Below are 23706 nucleotides of genomic sequence, written 5' to 3'. Positions count from 1 at the left end.
TTGGACATTTTCATCAATTTTTAGTTTAGTTTAGTTGCTATTTTACTTTCCATACATAGCCCATTAATTACTTTGAGAGGTACCACTTAAATGTGGTGGGTTTTTTCCACAAACATGGTATTTTTCTGATAGTACTCAACTCCTACTTACTATGTACTACACTGTACACGATGACCTATTTGTAAGGAAAAAAAAATAAGAAAATAAAAAGAAGGAAAATAGATACAGACAGATGGAAGGAGAAAGGAATACAGGAAACTAAAAAGAGAAAAGATACTGAAAAAAGAAACAATCTAGTTTTTGGTTGCTTTAACATATTTCCCATGTAAGGTATGGTTATTAATAGGGAAATGAAAGATTTGATGCAAAATGCTTAAAGCTTAAGTTTTATATGTTCCTATAAATACAGCGCATACATCAATACTTTTTAATTCTTTGGTTTATTTCACTGATTTATAAGGAAAATGCTACACACATCTTAAATACGAAAGTGCTACGACACATCGTAAGAGGAGGTTGTATTAAGACTCAGGTCAAGAGCTATCAAACTCACAACAAAGACAGAACCAACTCGGCTCACTTCTGGCCTATCGCCACCAATACACTATTCCAGGCAAGACTGTTGCAGCTTTGCCTGTAACTGGGAAGATTAGGGGGAGGCTTAGATTAAAATGTAGGCAGACGAGTAAAGCTACTTAATGAAAGCAAAAGGGAGCTGACAGTGTGCAGTCTGTTGCACACAGCTGCTTAGCTGCATTTGTCAAATATTGGGCAAATTTCCGTGACACGACTCCGAAGGAGCACAATATACCACGTTATTTTGTCACGTAAGTTTAATAGCTCCAGCTGATGGTTTTTATGCAGGAAAGAGATAAAGAATGCCCAAAGCAAAAGCTTATCAGTTATTAGAGCCATTACCACCACTTGTGCCTTAAAGCCATTACTGAACACTTTCCAGCCATACACAACACAGAGGCAGAGAAGACAACCACGTGCACCAGATGAACCATCCCTGCTGCAGCCCTTCCCACACCACTGCTCTGACACAGCACATGAAGATCAGCTATTGTAAAGCGGAATGCACAGTCACTGAAGTAGGTGATGAAAATTTGAAACTTGCATGAAAAAGCTTTTTTAAAACATATATTCCTGTATCGAATGGTCGTATTACTGCTTATTTCACCTTGACCTTCACGAATAGAGTACAGGGTGGGTCTTTAGAGAAAGACAGTGCAATAAGTAATGCAAACTACTGCTTCAAAATAATGTTTTAAATTCCAGAAAGAAAGTCATCCTGGATCTGGTTCAGGAATTTAAGCAAGTCATCACTGAATGCAAAAGACCAGAAAAGAACAAAAATCTTCTAGAGATATCACCTAAAATCAGAACTGCGGAATACGGCTGAATCCTGAAGTTGGAAAAAAAAAAAAAGTTGGCACCTTAATAGAATACATTTAAATTTGTCAGATTTTCATTCAGCACCCACATGAAACAAGCTACACAGAAATTTGTCTTTTGGAACCACATTTACAAGGGTTTTCAATGCGATTGAACTGTTGATGGATCTGAATTCAATAGACTATTGAATTATATGTCCTACAGTGTGGCTGAAGATGCTTCTGTTTTGCATGCATGCAGTCTTCTACTTGCCTGAAAAAAAATTTGATGCCTGCAACATACCACAACAGCATCAGGCAGCAGTGTGGAAACAAGTCCTTCGTCACTCAACGACAGCAACAAGCTCCTACAACACCCTCAGAGAAACCATCTTTAACACTGACAAGCCAGTGGCCTTGCAATTCAACTGCTATTTGCTTTAGAAAAGTTTGGAAGCATACTCTTTGGTGGAGTTTGGGATGGTATGTTTTTCCGGAGCCTTCTCATTTTTATTCTTGATTAATTTATAAGCAAGTGACAGCAGAAATATACAAGTTCCAAATGTTCATATACTGCTCTGGGAATTCCTGGGCAGTTATTGTGAATATATTTTTTCATTAATCCTCACAGTTTCTAAAAACACCATATTTTTCTATGAAAAAATACAGATTTAACCTACAGCAGTGTTAGCCTACTCAGAAACACTATGATGGTAACATCTGTTACACTGGATTCTTTGACAATACAGGCAGAACAATGGAAAAATCCACTTCAAACCCCTGAAGACATAAATAAAACTCATTAGTCCAGTTTGATCTTATGACGTGAAGAATGCTTACAGAAACCGAAGCCTCTGAAATAAAATCCAAGTCTGAGTATCATGCTCCAAAAAAAAGCTGGTATTTACAATATCATGTTTTATACTGGTACTCCTTCACAAAACATCAATGTATCGGTGTAAGAAAACCTCTCAGTTTCACTCTACTAGGGAAAAATCAATCATGCAAATTTCTATTACAAAAACCAAACTGGTTTAGTCACTGCCAATAAGCCTACAGATCTTACTCTAAAGATAGTAGGAAGCATGGAATTCATTCTCAAACTGAGTATGGTATTTACTGTCATCATTTCTGGTGGACTGCTCTTTCCTCACCGGGAAAAGGGGCTACCCAGCAGTGTGAGCTGAAAACACAACGCGCGCAGAGAAAACATATCAACACAGAAAATTAAGTTTCCCTCTGCAGTTACAGATGACATCATTATATTGACAGTCCGATTCATGACTGAGTAACTTCATGGTCGAGTCACACAAAAATTCAAGGAAAACACGACCATGAACTGCCACAGCTCAGAAACTGCACACAAGCTATCCAAAAATACATGCAGTATGGCAGTTACTCAGTTTGAAAAACAAACAGAAAGTATCCCATTGCTAAGGCTCCACTAAACTTGCACGTCAAGAAGTACCATATATCAAAATGGCATCATTGTTCTCTCCACTTTACCTAAATGTGGTTAATTACAGCCACAGTGTCACAGCTCAATCCAAAGATGGCTGAAAAAAATGCAAATGTACAGAGACATGAGGAGATAAGGTCCTGGGCACTGAATCACTCAGCCTTTTAACTCCTCCTCTATTTCCTTGATGCTGTTTTAAAAACAGGAATAAAACACGTGGAAAGGTTCAGATCATTTAAAGAAAGGGCTCTTCAGCTCCACTTTATGAAGTACAGCCAGAAAGTCTTCACTGAAAAAAAAATGGCCTGAATGGACTCAGAGTAAAAAATAAAGTTTTAATTTTTAAGGCAGCATTTTGAGGCAAAATATGTCCAACCTTACACACTGTGTTACTATAGAGTGTTGCCCTACTGTTATTTCCGGCCCAACCTCTCTCACAATCTTATATGATTTGTGACTGCAACTTACCTAGATTGAAGCAGAAAATACATTTCCTCTCATCATGAAACAAATTTTTGGAAGATTTTTTCTTCCAACAGTTTTGCCAGCAATGCTGTTCATTTTGAGAAGTAAATTCCTTAGACTGAATAAATACAAGGCATATATAGAAGTAGAGAAAACACCTTTATCCTACTCCTGAATAATTTCAAGAACCATATTTAGATGTCCAAAAACTACATGTCGTATGTATCACAGAATCACAGAATCATCGAGGTTGGAAGAGACCTCCAAGATCACCGAGTCCAACCTCTGACCTAACACTAACTAGTCCTCCACTAAACCATATCACTAAGCTCCACACCTAAATGTCTTTTAAAGACCTCCAGGGATGGTGACGCGGCCACTTCCCTGGGCAGCCCATTCAACCTTCAGCCTAACAACCCTTTTGGTAAAGAAGTTCTTCCTAATATCCAACCTAAACCTCCCCTGGCGCAACTTTAGCCCAGCATTCCCTAATATAAAAAAACTGAGAGCATATGAAGAAAAAAGTTGTATTCGAAGCATGAAAAGAATTTAAGTAATGGATCCCTAAGCCTCAAAATTCCTATTTCCATTCTCGTTACCCTTCCAATCACAACTGCAACAAATTCAAATCAACCTGTCTTTAACACATATCACAATTGCATACACAGTTCAGGTAAGAAATTTGGAACAAATGAAAAAGGCAAGACAGCAAACTTGTATCTACTCTGTTCACTCCTGGGGAGTCCGTAAGTTTCCCAGGCTGAAGGAGTTCATAAAATTCAAGTGCGAACTGCAATTCTCTTTTTTCTCACTGTTCCTGACAAAGCTCATAAACTGAGGGAACAATAGAGACTTAAAGAGAATTTTAAATCATCATGTAAAAAACAACAAGCTGCACATAAGCACCACCTATTAATTATATCCCTGCAGATTTTTAAACAGCACTCAGTGACAAGAGTGAATGTAGCTGGATATATATTCAAAGACTGCATGACACTAAATACTGCAGAGTGGGCACAACCCTATATGAACAGTCATAACTTTGGGGAAAAAGCAGTTGGAGATTAATTAGGGATACAAAAAAATTAGTCCCTATACAGGAAGCAGAAGAAATACTGTGAAAGGAACAGGGTTTATCACTGTGCACTTTGTAAAGACTCCTGCATTACTGAGTAATTCTGAACCAGTGCAAGCTTAGGAAGACAAGCAGACAGAAGTTATTCACCTGGTGTAGCACTGGCAAGAATCAACTTAATGTGCTGAGAATTATTAACAAGGACTTTGACATCAACATTCTCAAGTTAGAGCTGAATCAAGTTTTTAAGAACATCAGAAATGTCTGAAAATACTTAACATGCATTTTGTATGCCTTAACAGCTTTAATGCTATTTCTTTTAAAACTACCTTAAGATATAGCTGAGCTAGACATAAAACCCACGCAGCTTTACACTGGATTAACATTTTCAGATAATTCAAAGGTTACAGTAACAGATCCAAGTTACAGATTTTAAGCATGTTAGCTATATTTCTGTAAGTTGCCAGGAGGTGAAAAAGCTCAAACTAAAGTTTAAACTTCAGAAGATCTTACTTTCTAAGGTTCCAAGTTCAACTGCTAGGTTTATATATTCACATCCAAGGTCCTCAACGTTAGCTCAGGTTAATGTTTCCTTTCTGTGGTCAAATGCTAAGCACACGAACACCTCAGCAAAGGAAGCAACTACTCAGTGACAAAACAGCCAACAGAAGAAGTGATATCAAAATCCATATTTAAGATTCACAATGACAAGGGCAAACGCAGCTATGACAGAAATGATTACTACATTCAACAGAAAGGCAACGAGCACAGAGGAAAACAAGTTCAAACACAAGATCAGATGGGCTTAAATCTAAACAAGAGTGGAATCATGTAGAGGAGAGGAAAGGGCACAAGTACAAACAGCACAAAATCTACTGGAAAGTTTAAGCACAGAAAGATGTTAGAATGATAAACAATGGCTTTGCATTTATATAGCACCATCCATCCAAACAAGACAAAGCGCTTTACAAATATTAACGAATTGAGCCAGTGTCCTCAAAGGCATCCATATTCAATTTGAAGTGTGGTGTAACAGTACTCTAAAGAACTTCAGTGACATCTTTATTGCTTCTTTCCTATACCGGCATTTGTTCATGATACATGGCAAGTACCCATGTTCTAAAATGTTTCTAAATTGACACAAGCTACACTTTTATACCATAGGAGAAAAAAAGACTCAGCATTATAAAAACTTAGAATGTAACAAAGGGATGACAGAAAATTACTCTTATTCTCAAATGCCAGAATGAAGGAATGGCCTACATTTCATAGAAAAATAATGTTTAACCAGAAGCTGCAGCATTAGAAAGAATTATTCTTTGATAGTGTTTTAAGACATTAGCACTGCAGCCATTCAGAATAACTTTACTTAAAATAAATACATTGTAATAATTCTATTGTAAATGAGTAGGCTCGAACTGCCACCTATCATTCTGTCACGTCAGAATCATAGTGAAGAGAGAAAAAGCAGGAGACAAGACAACAAGCCTTACCCTCTGAGCTTTTGCAAGTTCTTCTTTCAATCTTTCATAGCCCTTTTCTCTTACTTCCAGTACAGATGGGCTCCGTAAGTGAGATAAACTGTCTGTACTCAACCCAAAAATATCTTCATTTCCTTCAGCAACATCTGCTACTGTAGCACCCTGCAAAAACTCTCTCTCTGCATTATTGCTCTCCTTTCTGGAATTATTGTGATTGAATGACCCACCCTGGGGTCCAGAGGTAGAACAAAGTACTGCGTCGGTAACATTGATGCTGTAAAGAGAGTGAGAGGGTTTTTTTATTCATATTATATACTAAGAATAAATATTTCAGAAATAGCAGTAGTAGTGCTGAATGTACTGTTATGGACACTATTTAATATTACATGCTATATTAAAATTCTATCGTTAGTAAAGCAAATAGTTTGTAAGCAAAAAAAAAATGCCAGTAAACAGATGCACAAACCTTACCTGACACCTGATATTTCTCCACAATTCAGTTGTCTGGGAGACGAATAAACAGGTTGTGTGGGAAGGTCAGAAACATTTAATGCATTGGGTTGGATTGGCGCGGAGGACACAACAGAAGGATGTGGTCGGTAAATAACACTGGGTGAGGTAGTTTGTTCCTGAGTGCCTGGCTCATTTACTCCAAGAAGATCTGGTGTAGTAGGCGAAGCGAGGTTCACTTCATGAAAGCCTTCCAAGGAGTCACTGGCCATAATAAAAGCCTCATCATATGAAACCCTGAACAAAATAATCACATCATCAGAATGCAAACAGGAAACGTTTGGTTATATCTTTATATAACTGCATATAGAGCTACAAGCATTTGAAATTTAAAAAAATAGACAAATATGGTCAGAATACTTCATGATTTAACAGAAGCTGCGAACAAATTTTGCACAAGTATCAACTTCAACCACCAAAGATTTTTTTCCCCCGCATATTGGACTGTTGAGTTCAGAAGCTCTAACAGCAGTCTCGACATCTAAACCAAATGATGAAATCAAGAACATGCACTATCATAAAACAAAGTAATCATTAATATAGTCTAGAACTGTTTTGTATCAAAACACAAACGTTTTACATTCAAGAGTAGGAGACCTGTGAGGCAGAAAAAAAAAATTAAACCTAAAGCTTCCACTTTTAATCTCAATGAAACAAATAATCTGGAGACAGAAATCACTGTACCTTTAAATAAATGAGAGTCCATAACAGTTTTGGTTAATTTATGTCTAACCTTGTAACAGTTCATTGAAGTGACAGAACTGGTCGATAAGACTTCTTATGAAGCACGATGATGTGTATTTAATACATCACATAATTAAGTGAAGATTGTGTATTTAATAAGTATCATACCAGAAATGAATTAATTCCATATAATATATGTGAAAGCGTACGATGAATTGGCAACGTGGGCAATTTAACTCATTATCTTTTCATTTTAATTCATGCTTTTTACAAGATCAACACGGTAGAACAAGAATTATACAAACAATAGAGAAGCTCTGATTTTCTCCACGACTTATCAGATCATAAAATCTTTGCATGATTCAAAACTATAAACTGGTAGTAGTATGAAGAAATTTGTGAAGGAATCACTTAGCAATGATTACTCACTGCAAAAGAACATTTTCCATAGTTTATAAATGAAGACAAGATTAAGGTTTCGCAGAGGTACCTTACATGGAAAAGAAGAGCAGCATCTGACAGAATCCGTGGCGTCTTATAGAGAAAATTTGCTTTGCTCTTTCTGTTGAAAAGAGCAGGTAAAGAGAAGATCTAGAAAGATGATAGATCCTAACCACAAAAGATGCCATCTACTTACTGTCATATGAACGTCCAGCTCATTATTTCATAAAACACACAGGAAAATGTCAGGAATGGAATCCTCAAGAGTGTACACACACGAACGTTTTAGTTACATCAGTGCTTTTTGGTCACCTTAAACCTCAAAGAACACTGTTCAAAACTGTTTTGTGCCTCAGGTATTGTACTGAGCACTTACACATCCATGCTAAACAAGTTGCTTTACTACATTATGTAGCATATTTGGAGCAAAAGGTAGAAAATAATTTGTTCAGACAGCAAGTTACCTACAGTGTTGCTGCTCTTTGTTAACTGCTCCCAAAAAAAAACAACCACCACTAAACAACTGCCCAAACTTAAAGCACAAAGAGGACCTTACATAAACACAAAGGGACACCTACATGCTTTAAAATTCTATGCAGAAGTCTGTTTTGATCAACAGCTGTGCGTCATTTACAAAGAAAACTGTCAAAAATTTGTACTTCGGAGTTTTTCTATCATAATACAAAGAGCTAAGTTTTGAGTTTCATTTAAGTAAGTTTGACAAATATTCTTGTTCACTTTCCCTATAGTTCTTCTTAGCTATTACAAACATTTTAATTATATGCTCTATGTGATGAGAAAACCTGTTGAGTCAACAAATTAAAACCAAGGGACTGCCCAAGCTACAGGACATTTCCTCAAGGTTAAACGTCCAAAAATGTGTTCAGGTCTACAGTAGAACTACCGCATGTCAGCATTTAGCATTTAATAAGCTAAATAAGTTAAATAAGCCGTTTGAAGCAAACGCTGTGCAGCAAGCACACCAAGTAAACAGCAGGCCTGAAGGTGTGCCGTTCCTTATCCTTGTGATAACTTACACAAACCCAGCTACATTATAAAGTGCACAAAGTCATGCTGGCTCACACAGAAACAAAAAATACATATATATATATATATATATATATATATATATATATATATATATAAGCCTGCTTATTACCTTCCAGACATTCAAATCCATTTCCAGCTCTTCTCCCAGACTATCACATCATCTACAAGTAGTGCGTTTATCCAAAATATCTATCCTACCTACATGCCCCTGCTGCTATGAATCCTAGGTCTTTTCCTCCTAAACTGCCTGCATCCTGCAGTGATCTTAATGGGCAACACTAAAAAAAAAGAAAGGAATTTTATTTACAAGACTATCACTCTGCTTGTCCATTAAGTATCAATCTCAGCTTAAACAGACTAGACAGATTTATGAGTAAGTAAACCCACTCGTGCCTTCTCAGTTATTAAAAAGCAAGTTCTTTCTCATACAGCAAGTAAAAAAGTTCCACAAGTAACTGACAGAGCTGAAAATAAAGCCCTTCAGCTAAACTCTTTCCATAGCCTGTCAAATGGGCACTCACAGGCGTACCATCTGTGTAAAACACTTCCCATTCACAACTTTTTTCCTCCCTAGCGTTACTTCTCACTTTACAGTGAGCAGGCAGAAAGAAGCCTGGTTCGGGTGGTTTGCCCAGTGAAGAAGCCTACACTGAATATCTCCGTTTTGAGACTGGCCAACACCAGAACGTTGTTACCAAACACCTGCTGAACACACGTTATGCTTTAATGAAACCAGACATACATGCAAAAAGCTAGGCAGTCCTAAAAAAAAAAAAAAAGTTATATTTTGGGAAAGAGCTCTTAAAAGTAATGGTTAAAAAAAAATATACTAAATTTCAGTGTTATTAAATCTTATAGGTTTAAGGCTTGGTGGGGTGTTCAGATCGTCGACTAGCAACAGCCTTGCTGTGGGAGAACATGAAGCTGTTTCTTGTGGTTTTTTTGTTTTTTTTTTTGCAATTTGGATGCCATGCAAAATTCAACTACTGTAATAAACTAGTGTGAAACAACAGCGTAAGCTAATTTCCTTATACCTTTCTCTGGAAATAAAGCCAATTTGGTGTAAGTTGTCATTTCATTACATCGCCGCCGCCCCACTTGCACTGCTGATTATCCACATAACTTCCTGAGGAAACTATGCACAAACCTGACATTTATCTAAGATTAATTTAAAGTGTACTACAGCAGAAATGAGTTGCACAACAGTTTAATATGCCTCTATAGTTTCTAACAAGAAACAAGAACTGTGAACATTTTATACAGTCAAATTAAAACACTTCATCTAGTTTTCATGTTGTTACTTTAAGAAGGGTTCAGCTACTGCCTGAATGGGAGCAGCCAATATCCAAACGTTCACATCCTCCCTGGAAAGCAGCAACTTACCATGGATTGTTTTCTGTTGAAAAAGCAAAAATATTGCTTGAGACTGCCTACTACGAACCAAGTTTGTCTTTCACAAGCTGTTCAAAGTTGTCATCTTCAGCCTGTTGTTATTTAAAAGCAATTTCCTAACTGCTACAGCCCATTTAACAGCAACATTTCACACATGGAAAGCATCATTTTTAGCTTTGATGACGAGCACCATCACAACACAACTGTTACCTGCTCAAGGAGGAGGACACAAGGAAAAAGAAGTTACCACTTCTGAATGTTTTGATGACACGCAAATTCTAGTCAGCAGTTACCAAAAAATAGGTATATTACCTAGAGTGTTTTAATGTTCACACAGAAGGCTTTTCAAAACAGAATGAAGTCTCAAAGGCTTCATTTATGGGACTCTAAAGCTCACTTCTATTAATACAGGAGGGGGCAGTAGCAGCAGGGGGAGCGGGCCAGGAGAGGGGATTTTTTGGACCAGTTCCTCAGAAGGACTGAGGCACCATAAGGCCTGCATTCTTCTCAGCGGGTTTAAAAAAAAATCAAGTTTGAAATAGTTGGCATTTATAGTCTGGAACATAATATGTTTCAAGTCCCAGAGAACTCAGCAGGGAATTACGGTGGCGGACTAATAAATACCTTTTCAAGAAGCAGTCCAGTTAAGTACTGCAACTCCATACCAACACCTAGCAGACGCAAGCAGGCAGTTTAAAAACTAAAATTGTTTGTAAGGCTTATGTGGACGTTAATTTAAGGTTCAAAACACCAATTAAACTACAGCTATGCCATGTGAGACATACATTAGATGTTAGCCCTGGATATAGACTTCTGGTGGATTTTTTTTTTATTTTTTTTTTTTTACAGGACTAAACTGTGTTTCATATATAACTTTAGCCACAAAATTCATACAAGTTCAAACACTGTTGTTGCTGCGAGCTCATTGCACATACACAATTCAAGATTTGGCACAGGAATTCCCTTAAAGGGGAAAAAATTCCCACCTTTAAAAGTATGACAGAACTTTTTACCTAAGGAGTCCAAATGTGCAACAAGTTATTTTGAGGGCAGCAAAACACAAGAGAAAATAGAGTGTTCAACTGCTCCAGTGCTTAAATGCAACTTTTATTTGTGAGTGACCCTACACAACATATTTACCAATCAATAGCAAAAGAAACAGGTAGGCAAATCTATGGAATTTAAGAATTAGCAAAAAGAAACACTTGGTTCATATACGCATGATTTTTTTTTTTTTTAAAGTATTATCTAATTATGATAATATTTTTCTATTGCATCCCCCCTAGTTTTGTCATATAATGCTATGTGGGTGTTTTTCCTTTCTTTACCCTGTTAACCATCCAAGCGCTATTTCACACTGTTTTAAAGAAACATGTAAGACTGTTTGATAGCACGGCTTCATAAAGTTAAAAGAATTTGTGTTTTGCTGAAGCGATGATTAAAAAAAGCTTATTTGAAAACTGTTATGGGGATATCTTCAATTAGAAAAACAAAACAGGTGCAGACAGCAAGCTGCACCTCTTACGGGAAGAAACGAGCAGCACACGATTCAAAGATCTATATTTACAAAGTGCTTGTGAAACCTATAAATAAACACGGCTTAGAGTCTGCTAGATAGCACACCTCTTATTTGAGGGAAAAATCGGTGCTTTGAGAGGTGGAATACCTCAAGATTTATTGTGAGCAAACGTTCAAAGAATGCTGTTCAGCTCACAAAGTATCCAAACCGAGGAATTCGGCTGCAGATACTGTCCTCTTTCCAGGCACTGTCCTTAAGGCAGGGAGCACTGTTCTGCCTTACCTTGGGAAGAACTTCACGGTGCCTCCTCAGGCTGGCGCCTGCTCACTCCGAGCGCGGCGGCAGCGTAATTCCTGCTGAGACTTGGCCTGAAGACCCTCTCATTTTCAGCTAACACTGAAAATATTTAATTAGTGAGCTTAAGTAAAAGCGACCGCAGTTTTCATGGTGCGCAAAGCTTCCTAAACGTGCGTGCAGGTAAGTTTAAAGGAATGTTGCCTCTGAAGAAATGGCTAGGATACTATTAAAGAGTCTGATACAACTTCTGGTCGATTTATAGTAGTATTTTAAATGCCATGTTAGAAAAGAGATTTAAAAAAAAAAAAAAAAAACGATCAAAATACACGGTAATTTTCCGGGAAAAGCTGTAAGCTGATGGGGAACAGCGAGGGAGCGGTTGACCTGGCATCCGAGCGAGTGTTCACCCCGTGCCGGTGGCGGATCTGGGGGCTGCCTCCCCCCGGGCTGCAACGGGACCCGCCAGCTGCCGGCGCTTGTTATTTATTAAAAAGGGGACCGCGGAGGGTGAATTATTTATCCTCCTTCCCCACCAGGTAACATTAACCAGGCGAGGCAGAACCGCGGCAGGCCCGGCTTTAACCCGCCCCGCGCCGAGCCGTAACACAAACGCCGCCGAAAAACCGCTGCAGCCGCAGGTCTCGCCCCGCGTTTCGCCCCGAGCGGCCGGCACACGCTCCCGGGCCGCCTCACCTCCCACCTGCCTCGCAAGGGGACCGGGGCAGCACGGCGGGGCTCGGCGCCCCACGCCGCGGTACCCCCCCCCTCCCACCGCCCCAAGGGCGCCGACGGTTCAACGAAGCCCCCGAGACCCGCAGGCGGCACCGGGACCGGCACCGGAGCCGCCGCGTACCTGCGCCGAGCCAGCCCCAGCGTCCGCCGCCGCCCCGCGTCCCCGCAGCCGGCCGGGGGGCGGTTCGCTGGGCGGCCGCCGCGCATGCGAACCGCCGCCGCCCCGCCCGCATGGCGGCTGAGGCGGGAGTGTGGGGAGAGAGGGGAGAGGGTGGGGGGCACCGCCGCCATGGGGGGGTGGTGCTGTGGGGGGAGGCTGTGGCGGGCTGAGCGGCCTCCCGTCGGCGGCAGCCCGCTAGGAAGCGCTCGGAGGTGACCTCCGCAGAATCATAAAGGTTGGAAAAGACTTCCAAGATCATCTGGTCCAACCATCGTCCTACCACCAATGTCACCCACTAAACCATGTCCCTAAGCACCACGTCCAACCTTTCCTTGAGCACACCCAGGGAAGGTGACTCCACCACTTCCCTGGGCAACCCGTTCCAATGCCTGACTGCTCTTTCTGAGAAGAAATGTCTCCTCATTTCCAACCTAAACTTCCCTATCTTCTCACCGCTCGTAGCCAAGCTACGAGGCAAGGCAAGGACCATGGCTGAGGGAAGGAGGTGGTGTGGCATGGTAGGACAAGTTGGGTTGGTCAGTGGCAGTGCCAGAGCCATGGGCCAGTCACCCATGGGCCACAAAGTGACGTTGGCTGGTCGTTTTAGGCCAGCCATGGCGGATGGCGGAGGCTGGCGTTTGAACAACTGGTTTCAGGTGGTGTGCTTCTTGAGAAGACAGAGTGCGATCAGACAGACTGCAGACAGACTCATAACTTCAGGAGAGATCCATCGACACTTTGTGCCTCTGCGCATGGTCTGGAAGAGAGGGTTGCAGCACCACTTATGTTCGAGGGCACAGAAGGACAGGGCTATTAAAGTCTGTTACTATGAAAAACACAAGGAAATTGATAATCCTGGGGTTAGTTATATACAGTAACAAAGACACTTCGTTACGCAATTAAAAATGAGAAAATGAAATGTGTACCACATCATTATGCAGTGGTTTTTCATTCATGGGGCATGCACTGCCCCAAATTGGGTCCGGAGCCCGTCTAATGCATGTAATGAAGATTGAACTATAACTTGTATGCACAAGACTTGTGAAATAAGGTCACGTATACAGCTAAAACAGAGCTCACATGCTAAAAAGATTTGTTTTTCCAGCTCTAGTAGTTTGTCCGATAAAGAGAGATTACTACTTCTAATCTTGGTTTACCTATGTCCTTAGCCTTCGTTAGAGCCACCTTGATACAACCACAATAGATCAAGCAATTTTCCATCTTTTCAGAGGTTAACATGCACTCTTCACTTTTTTTTTTTTTTAACCTTTGAAGTCCTGGTCTGCATTGTTTTGTGTTTTATATGTCTTTAGAAACAGTAGGCAAAATGTTGGAAGGCTGCCATAACCAGGGCTCCATTTTACCACCGGTCCAGTGTGATCGCCAAGAAGCGTGCTTCCAATGACAGCCGCATTGGCTGAACCCTGCACTTTGGTGAGGAACTTTAGCAAAAAAAAAAAAAATGATGTAAACAAGATCTTGTCCCATTCATCAGTTAAGGAATCTAGGCCATGTTCCAGTCAATAATTGAAATGTTAATTATCTTGACAGCTTTCCACTGAATGTGAAAGAATCCCGTTTGACCAGTCCTGCAGGACATTGCCACAGACAAATAATGTCCTCCGTGACACATTAACCATAGCATCTGCCAAGCAAGAGCTTCATCAAGGGCAAAATAATATGACAAAGAGGATGTCAAAAGACAAACATCAATGCCATTCATCATAAAGTAAATATATTACCTATAAATGGTAATATATTCTCAACTTTTTTCAGCCTGTGAATCTACATAGACTACAGTTGGGATCAGGCAGCAAAAATGGCTGCAGAGAATCATCATCCATAGCTTTTCTGGAAGTAATTGGAAAACCGAGAAACTAAGTGGTGCAAAAAGTAGAGTATTCAAATAGCAGTGTCACTTGAAGTTTGTTGCAAGCCTCATAGAACGGAAGTGTTCAGTTTGAAGAGCTTTGACCTTTAAAATTATTTAATTCCCTAGTATTGCTATGCAATAGAACCCATGTAGTGCTATCAGAATACGGGTTTGCCAAATTAGAAGATGTGTCAGGAAGCTCATTAAAAACATGATTGCAAAGAAGACATGACAAGTGGAATCAGAGGTTGAAAACAATGTATTAAGACATAGTAAACTGACAAGAGTCTATAATTAGGATCTGTAATCCTATAGTTCTTAATCCTGTACATGACTGTACTTGGCATGACAATCTGCTGTCTTAACCAGATTAGACATCTTGCATTTCAAGAAATAAAAGGAATACAGTTTCAAAGACATTTGACTGTGCTAAAATTAATCACCAACAGATTTATTTTGTCTGAATATTCCTGTATTTTGCTGTATATAATACTTTAAGAAGTCAGACAGCAATGATCTACAGAAAATATAATTTACATGGTTAAAATCCAAAAGTCAAAATAATTTGGATTAAATTCAGAGACATAAAAAGGGCAAGTAAATGTTTATTTTAAAGAGTGCTTTTATTCAACCCTTGGCTGTTTCCTGAGGTGTACTTCAGTGTCAGAGTGGGGTTATTCCTCCAGGCATCATGAGCTGGGAGCCACAGGCAACCCCACCAGCGAGGGCACAGTCCAGAGCTGGTGACAGCAACAGGCTTTGTTGTGACCATGAAAGGTGAGATATAAAATCAGGTCCAGGATTCATCTAAGAAATCTTGTCAATAAGAGCAAGAGACAGGACTAGAGACAAAGGCACCTATAGCACAGGTCTGAAGTTCATCCAAGGAGGTAACAACCAAGAGAAGCTCACCCAAGACAAGGCACAAACAAGTCCTGGTGGCCTGGGAATTTAAATAGAGCCCTGGAGCCCCTTCCCACTATGGGAAGAACTTGCGTGGCTGGGGGCCCCAGCTGAGGCTGACAAGGGCAATTAAGCCCCATTAGTGCCCTTAGGGCACTGGCAATCAGAAAAACTGGAAGTCATATTAGAAACACAAGCACACATCTCTCTTGTTCTAAATGAGCAGAGTCACTCCTGCCAGTAGAAAGCGATGGGTATGTAGTTCACAGTTTTGGTGGGATAGCATATGCCATGGATGGTGTCTCTGATTAAATAGATGCAGTCTGACAGGACCATTGAACAAAACCACACAATATGTATTATCTGGAGGATGCACTTTGCTGAAACTCTGTTTTTTATAAAGGCCACTAGTATTTGCTGCTTCCATCGTATCTATTCACTCGGCTTGTTAAATCAATTCATGTGTCCCTTATGGACTCCTCAGTGTGGTTAAATGCCCCAAATCAGAAATCCCCATTCTCCAGCTAGGTAGAAAACCAGATAGATATCTTGGCAGTGTCAGACTTGGCCACAACAATCTACGTACTAATGAGTGATGGTCTCATCAGTGTAGCTTCTGTCCAGTCACCCTTGAGCAAAATGTGGCAAACATCATTGCAAATAGTTCCCTCACTGCTCAGAGTCCCCCTAACTATGGCACCTTTGTCTGTCCAAGTCTTCTACTGCATTTAAACCATCAGTTTGACAGCGTCTTCATATGTATCTGTGTATTTCACTAGTGGTTACAACCCACTGGACCTTAAGAAATCTATTTCAGGGAAGAAAAAGCAGAAGAGACAAAGGTGTTTCACAGAAGCCAGGCCCAGGACATCACAGTCTTCTCTGCTGAAAGCAAGAATTCCTGCAGGACTTTAAAGAAACCAAGAACAGCAGGGTTTTTTTTGGTCTGATTTGAATAGATTTAAAATTTGTTGCATATATGCACAAACACAAATGCCAGCTAATCAAATCTTTTCTCCTAAAGGTTGGGAGGAAAAAAGAAGGGAGATGGTTCTTCTCTTAACAGATGTTTGAGTGTCTGGTATGGAAGGATGTCTCAAAAATTTCACAGGTAATTAAAACAGATGAACTTTGAAATCTTGTTTTTACTTGCCTGTGGTGTTTTTTGCTGGTTTCTTTTATTGGTTTTTAATATTGAATAACCTGTAATTATTTCTTCCATCTCAAAGAAGATGTTATAAAACAATAAACTCAAGCAAACCAAAGGATGAATATACTCATAGAAGTCCCACATATGTTGCAACCCCATAGCATGGTATAAAGAAACAACAAATGTTTGGCTATGCACCAAAAAGGTTCAGATGTTGTAACTTTTCTCTATTCTAAAGACTTTTTTTCCTTCTACTAGTTCAATTGTACCAGTTATAGAGTTTGAGGAACCACGGCAGAGACAAGAATTCCCCAGTCAAGTATATTTCTTCAACATTTTATTTACGCATTTGGAAAGCAAGTCCACTGGCATAAGTAACCACCCAACTTATGTGAGTCTTATTGGTATAACATAAAACCAATGAGGGCTGTATTTTTATTCAAATTTACACATGAAAAAAAAAAAAAAAAGAAAGAAAGAAAGAAAAAAAAAAAGACAAATAGACGAGACTAATGTTTACTCTTTCTCCAAACTTCCAGTGGTGGAGATTGCTGCACAGCCTCCCTGTGCAGTGCATTCCAGTGCCAACTATCCTCAAGCCAGAAATACTTCCTAAAGTCCAACATAATCTCCTTTGCTGCGTTGTAGGACGAGAGATAATGAGCTTATCTCAGTGGTTACAGGAAACAACAATGTTTACTGTATTTGACAGCATCATCTATCCCCTCCATTTTCTCAAAGACTAAACAGTTATTTTAATCTTTCCTCATGGGTCATGTTTTTTAGATCTCCAGTTGTTTTTATTATTCTTTCTGGAATTCTTCCCATTGGTCCTTGACTTTGTAGAAGAGCTGTGCTGAAGTCTGAGCACAGCACTCCAGCTGAGGTCTTTTCAGTACTGGCTTCCACATATTACATGCCTGCTCATATATCCCAGCAAAAGGCTTTCTTTCTTTCTTTTGACAGCAGAATGTTGCTTAACCAGTCTTCCTCCCAACTTGTGTATGACGTGAACTTATTTCTATGTATGTTGATTCTTACTGAATTCTAATCCCATTCTAAAAAAAAAAAAAAAAAAAAAAGATTCTGGCCCTTCATATCTTGCAAATTTAGTAAGTGCACTCGTTGTTCCATCAGCCAAGTCATTGGTTAAAGTATTGCCTATTATCAGAACCAGTGTGATCCTCTGAGATGACGTACTTTAACAACTGGCCATTCAAAACTGTGTTTTGAACATGGTTTTTATATCAGTCATGTACTGTCTTGCAGTAGTTCATGCAAGCCAGTGTTTCCCTCACTTTTTAATGACATCATAGGAGGGGATTTCAAAAGCCTCACCAAAGGCTGTCTATATCACATATATTGCTTCTTTTGCATTTGTCTTGGAATGACTCAAATGGTTTGCTCAAATCACATAACCAATCTGTTGCAGAATCAAAACCTCAAACCACTTCATAGTCCTCTCCTCTGTTAGACTTGTCAACATAATAAATCAGCGTGAGAAATAAGAGCTTCAAATGGTGTCTAAAAGTGAATGTTCATTAAAGACTTGTATTCCTTAATTATAAGTACATGGCATGTATCCATACGCAACCTGCAGAACTCACTCACTGACACAATATAACAAGAATGGCAAATTCTTAGCTGTGTTCAAAAAAAGATACCTCTATATGACTACACAGAACCCACCCTAATTAGGGAAAATACAAATGAATAAAGAATATCAGTTCTTATTTTCAAGGCTACAAAGCAACTATTAAGTAACAAGGATTAACTTCCCCTTTGAGCACGCTAGTTCAAAATTGTCCATTTTGGCCATAGGACTGATTCTGCAAACAAGTTGCTGAACTAGTCAGATTCTGCTGCTGCCTATAAAATACGTAATTCTTCTAGTTTTTTTGAAGGTGCTTATAAATGCAATTCAATACTAAACGGAAGAAACAAAAGACTGAAATGGCCTTACCAACTTATGTAAGGACTGACATGTGGTCTCGTTTATCTTTAGAAGCAAGCCAGGGACAGATCCTGAATGCAATTAAAAATAGTACACCATGTTCATCCCTAGCTGGAAAATGGCAGAGATGCCAAAACTGAACTCAGAAATCAGAAAATAAATATACGAAATGCATTTTCACCTGAAGCTTAACACCCTGAAAGCCAAACTTTGTAATCCTGATAAATCTATTTGTAAAACTCAAGAATCCTTTTACCTGAGGAGATTCCAAAAATATCTCCACCAAATATTCCAGCTAGTAACAGTGAAAAACATAAGGTAAGGATTCAGGAATTGTGTGTTTTATTCACCGTTCTGTTTTGGATCAGGACACCCTCACTGTGCTTTGATTTATCCATCTCTAAACTGAAATTCCTGAGACTTCTTCCTCCTTCCCCATAACATGTGGCTCTATTGTAACATTTAGAAAACAAGTGTTTCAGAAGTCTTTATTTTTTTCAGACCAAAATTTCTATAAAAATTCAAAATGTAGCTTTACTGGACAGATTTTTTTCATTATTTTTGCTCAGTGACACAGAGATTCAGAAACTGACTTGAACAAAGGCTGCCAGTTATTGCCATGTTCTGAGGAGTAAAACCGGTCTTATAGGGAAGTTTTTGCATTTACCAATCATTTCCCTACATGACAGAAATGCTGTTTTATTCTTCTTCTGTCCAGCATTTTCTAGTTTGTATGGGCATCACTCCACTAGGCATAGGAATGACTCCCAGTGGCCTTTTCTCCTTGTCTCCCGAGGTGACTTGCCCATGGTAGCAATGCTTTGTGAGCTTGGTGCAGCAGATCAGAGAGACTTTTCTGAAATCCTTTCTTCAGTCCCATAGATGGTAAAAAAGCTGATGTGGTATGGAAACAAGAACAGTTTCAGTACTAAAAAAGAGAAGGATTACTCTGCTATGCCTCTAAAAGACCGAAGCAAAGTGGCCTCCGAAGTGCCAGCCGTTCCCAAGACTCTTGTCTCCATGAATATTTACGTACGTTGAGTTGGGATGTACCCACACTCACCATGGCAGGAAAAGCTTTCCCCCACCTCACTAAAATAGTCAAAGCAAGGATTTACCCAGAGGAGTGCGAAGAATAAATCCCCCAGCTAGCAGCATGCCATACCCATGTGTCATCTGGCTGGGCAGCAACCCAACAAGCTTCCCCCCCTTTCCAGCCAGCCTGGGGCTTAGTCCATCCACTCCTGGCTCACAGACTGAACCTCATGTCTGGGGGAGCAATGAGACTTTCGATTCTGAACCAAGGTAAACAAACAGCATAGTGGGTATTTTGCAAAAGCTTCTAAGAGTATTCAGGCATTTTTAAACGAAAAGTTGCAGAAAGCAGAGAAGAGGATTGGTTGCAGCTCAGGTGGAAATAGAAAAAGGGAAGGCTGGTTGTGTTTGTCTATGTCGGCTTATTAACTCGCCATTCAATTCCCTATTCTTTTTTCCTGGGTGCTACTTTCTCTTCTTATACTCTTTTTTTTTTTTTTTCCCTCTTAATCAACATCTGCAAAACAATCAAAGCTCTGATAGAAAAGGTTAGCATTGAAGTATGCTAGGGAGGAAAACCAGAACTGGTTTGAATGCAGGACTGTCTGGGTCACTAAGTCCTCAGTTTTATCCTTTTCATGTGTTTATCAAGTGACTTCTTTTAACAGCAGTAAGTTTTGTTAGTTTTTTTGTGTGTTTTTTGTTTGTTTCTTTTCTTTTTTTTTTTTTGAACTAGAATCAGGTAAATAAGAAAAAGAGCTCTTGTCAGTTTTTCCCTTTACAAAGAGAAATGGGTGGTAGTCAGCCCATAGTTTCTTCCATCAGTTGCAGCAGTGTGGTTTAATCACACCTCTAACAAAGGCAAGTATATTGCACCTCAGCTTCACATCAGCCATGAATGCACAGTGCGTTTCTCTTCAGGTTGTGCACTAATCCAGATCTCTATCCTCTATTCTCACAAATAATTTTTCATATACCAAAATCGTAATACATCCACAGAGAGAATTTCTTCAAAGAATAAGCGAAGTTGCCCTCGTAATTATTAAATGGGAGGAATAGCGGTTCAGTTATACTATTAAGCATATTATCCAGTGTTATGTATTATTAGTATGTTTCTGTGCAGGGAACAAGGAGAGATGGAGACATTAATTTACATTATAAAGCACAGACAATCAGCAATCAGTACTCTTCAATATCCACTATGATACCAAATTCTGTTAATGTATTTTTTTAATTAAAAAGAAAGATAGAGTTCTGCAGGATCCCCCAGGTAAAAAAGACTGGTTATGCCCAGCTATGCAGTTAGCTCTATTTTAAGTCAAGAGAAAGTTGTCCCAGGTATTGGCCTTTGAGTCCAGCTCCTGGACACCTTACTCGTGGTGCTTCGTCCATCCCATCTCCGTCTGACGGCTCCCCTGCCATACCATCGGTTTGCTTTGGTGTGTGTGCACCTTTCAGCAATAAAAGGATTGTTGAAGCCAATAGCAATCACCGTAATAACAATATTCCTAATAACAAACCCAGCACTACCATGCAAAAAATGTTGTTGATTTCATTACAAGGAAGTTGCAATGCAAAGTGTTCCTGAATACGGTCTTAGAGGACTCTGAGAATGAATCTGTCGAGGCAGCCAGCTTTATGCTGCAGACAAATTCATTTGTAATCCTCTGAAGTATCCTACCATGTGACTTCCAGAGATAAAACAGCCTGCTTTAAAGTATATTTCCACAATCCACAGTGAGTGATGCTGAGGATGGTGGTATCTCTCACAGTAGATTAACTTTTAATTATTGACGTTTCTCTCATGAAAGAGACTGTAAGATATCACAGCAGCTCTCCACATGTTCCTCCTAAGGTCAGAGGACATTTTATGTTAATTTGTTCATTTGTTTAAGACAGGAATTCTAGCAGCTAGTGACAGTAAGAAAAAAAATAAAGCAAAACCCAATCCATTCTTGTCTGAGAAAATCTGACAGCAGCTTCTTTAATATCGCCCCCTTCCCAACATTTTAATTATTCACTTCTTTTCAACGAGAAGATTCTTTCATGTTGTTCATACCATATTTTAGCCTTGTTATTATGGCATTTTGTTGGGTATTGGCATAATGTATTTTTTTTACAGATACTGATGTGTTTGCTTGAATCTTCACTAACACGCAATATGAATTACTTTCTTACAGAAATCTTCCAATGTAGAAGACTGGAAAACCAAAAGAAAATCAAGAGAAAATAAGAGGAGGAGGAAGGACCAAGAAATGATATAACTTGTATTTGATAGATTCCTACCATCTGCTGCACTGCATTGTCTTGTTAAACACCCATTGATGGTAACAGCAAAAACCTTTCTAGTTACACAGCATGACAATATTTTTGTCCCTTTGCAATTTATGTGTGTCCAAAATACATCAAGAGAACATGGATGCAAAATACACCATTAGTAGTGATCACCAGTGGAGCTGCACATCTAGAGGAATTTCTGAAAATTATTTTTGCAGAGGAGACCTCTCAAATTCTTGTCTTCCATATATGTTTGTAAAACCAAAGGACCTCCTTTGTCCTTGTTTGTCGATGATAAGGACGTCCATCTTGAAGGATCTGAAAAAGCACAAGAAGTGATAAAATTAAACCATTCATTGCAAATGTGAAATACTGTTTTACACACTTCAAACATCTGTCCTTTTTTGATGACCTTTTAGAAACATACTGTATACAAACTGAATTTCTACATGTTATCAGGCATATGACACCTGTTAAAAATAGTTGCTTGTGATAGCAAAGGTGTGAATATCTCAAAGTATTACTTATCATGTCTTGAAAATATCTTATTTGGATTAATGATCTGTGATAAGACTCCATATAGGTTTTAGAAGGTCTGCAGCGTCTGCAGAATCATTCCTCAAATACGAAGGTGAAATAATTAGTGGTTTATAGTATAGAGATCACTGGAGCTCCAGCAATACTTTGCAGGCCCTTACTCATTATTATGAGATTTTAAGAGTTTGCTATAAAACTTCATTTGCTGCAGTGGAGTTCATTACATTTAAAAACCTAATAAATGGTGATGACCACCCATGCGTCTTATTGTGGAAAGAGTTACATAGCAGAGGGGAGACAATACAAATACAAATCCTTACAGAAAAAATCCTTTTTAATTCCACAAAATATACATATTTGTTTGTTCCCTCTATTATGTTGTACACATCAGCTGCCTATTAACCAGTTAATCAGTTGGCACCCTATTTGAACTTACTTTTTTGCTAAATAGTACATTAAAGGGCCAGAAGATCACTCAGATAGCCCAGGAGGTTCCTCGTAGGTTAGATTTGCTCATTCAACGAATTTGGCAGAAAGACAGGATTGTAAGAAAGTACGAGATATCAGTTCTAGTTTTAAATAACAGGTCACAGGTGGCAGGCATTTTGTATGCAGCAGGACTGTCATGACCGTGTCAGCATCCCCCAAGAGCAAAGCAGAGCTGACCAATGTTTTCTCAGTCCTTAGCCCTAGCTGCTGCTTTCTTTCTCCCAAGTCCCCCTTCTTTCTTGTCTGCCCTTAAAGCAGAAGGCAGCTTCTAATGTCTTGAAAAAAGGGATTTTGCAGAACTCTGTAGCCAGTCCTTAGTGAAATGAGGGACAAAGAAATGATGGTGGTGGCTTTCACGGCCCTTCTCTAATAACTGAGCTTTTGCAGCCCCCCAGCAATGTGCTGTTCACGTTGTGCATTCAAGATACCAATATAAACACAAACAGAAGAGCTGAATTACAACGTAAGACTACCTTAAAACTTACAGCAAAGGTCTCCACTCATGCTAACACAGATATTGGCATCAGCTAGAAAATGTAACAAGCTCCTTAAGCAGGGACTCCCAGTAGCAGTTACAAGCTACAACCCTTCCCTCCCTGCCTTCCTCCGCGTTCAGGTGGATGGAGGCAGCCTGTGGGGTCTGAGTTTCAGGTCTGGGTAATTATTTTAACAATGACCTTAGAAGATCCCTGTCATGAGGAGTCTTCTCAGGGCGGGCAGTCGCTGTAATAGGATCGGGCAGCGCGTTTCTTCACGCCAAGTCACCAAACGTTAAAATGATTTGTCATCTTTCACTGCAGGCCGCTGCCTGACACACACATGCCACAGTCTCGTGTCTCGCCTGCTT

The 23706-nt window shown here is 39.5% G+C and overlaps 1 protein-coding gene across 2 annotated transcripts in view; it reads right to left on the bottom strand.

The window, feature by feature from the left end:
* Positions 1 to 12715, bottom strand: part of LOC121068118 (RAB3A interacting protein) — a 29699-nt gene extending 16984 nt beyond the window's left edge. For both annotated transcript variants that reach the window (XM_040553187.1, XM_040553188.1), the window contains exons 1-3: positions 12603 to 12715; positions 6328 to 6603; positions 5869 to 6130 (exon numbers count right to left, since the gene is read on the bottom strand). In XM_040553187.1, coding sequence (XP_040409121.1) covers positions 5869 to 6130; positions 6328 to 6603; positions 12603 to 12688 — 624 coding nt within the window. In that variant the 5' untranslated portion in view covers positions 12689 to 12715. The remainder of the gene's footprint in view (positions 1 to 5868; positions 6131 to 6327; positions 6604 to 12602) is intronic.
* Between the last annotated feature and the right edge of the window lie 10991 nt (positions 12716 to 23706).

This window comes from Cygnus olor, chromosome 1 (genome assembly GCF_009769625.2).
Source record: "Cygnus olor isolate bCygOlo1 chromosome 1, bCygOlo1.pri.v2, whole genome shotgun sequence".
Classification (NCBI taxonomy): Eukaryota; Metazoa; Chordata; class Aves; order Anseriformes; family Anatidae; genus Cygnus; species Cygnus olor.
The sequence above is the reverse complement of the archived record's forward strand: the minus strand, read 5'-3'. Positions and strand labels throughout refer to the sequence as shown.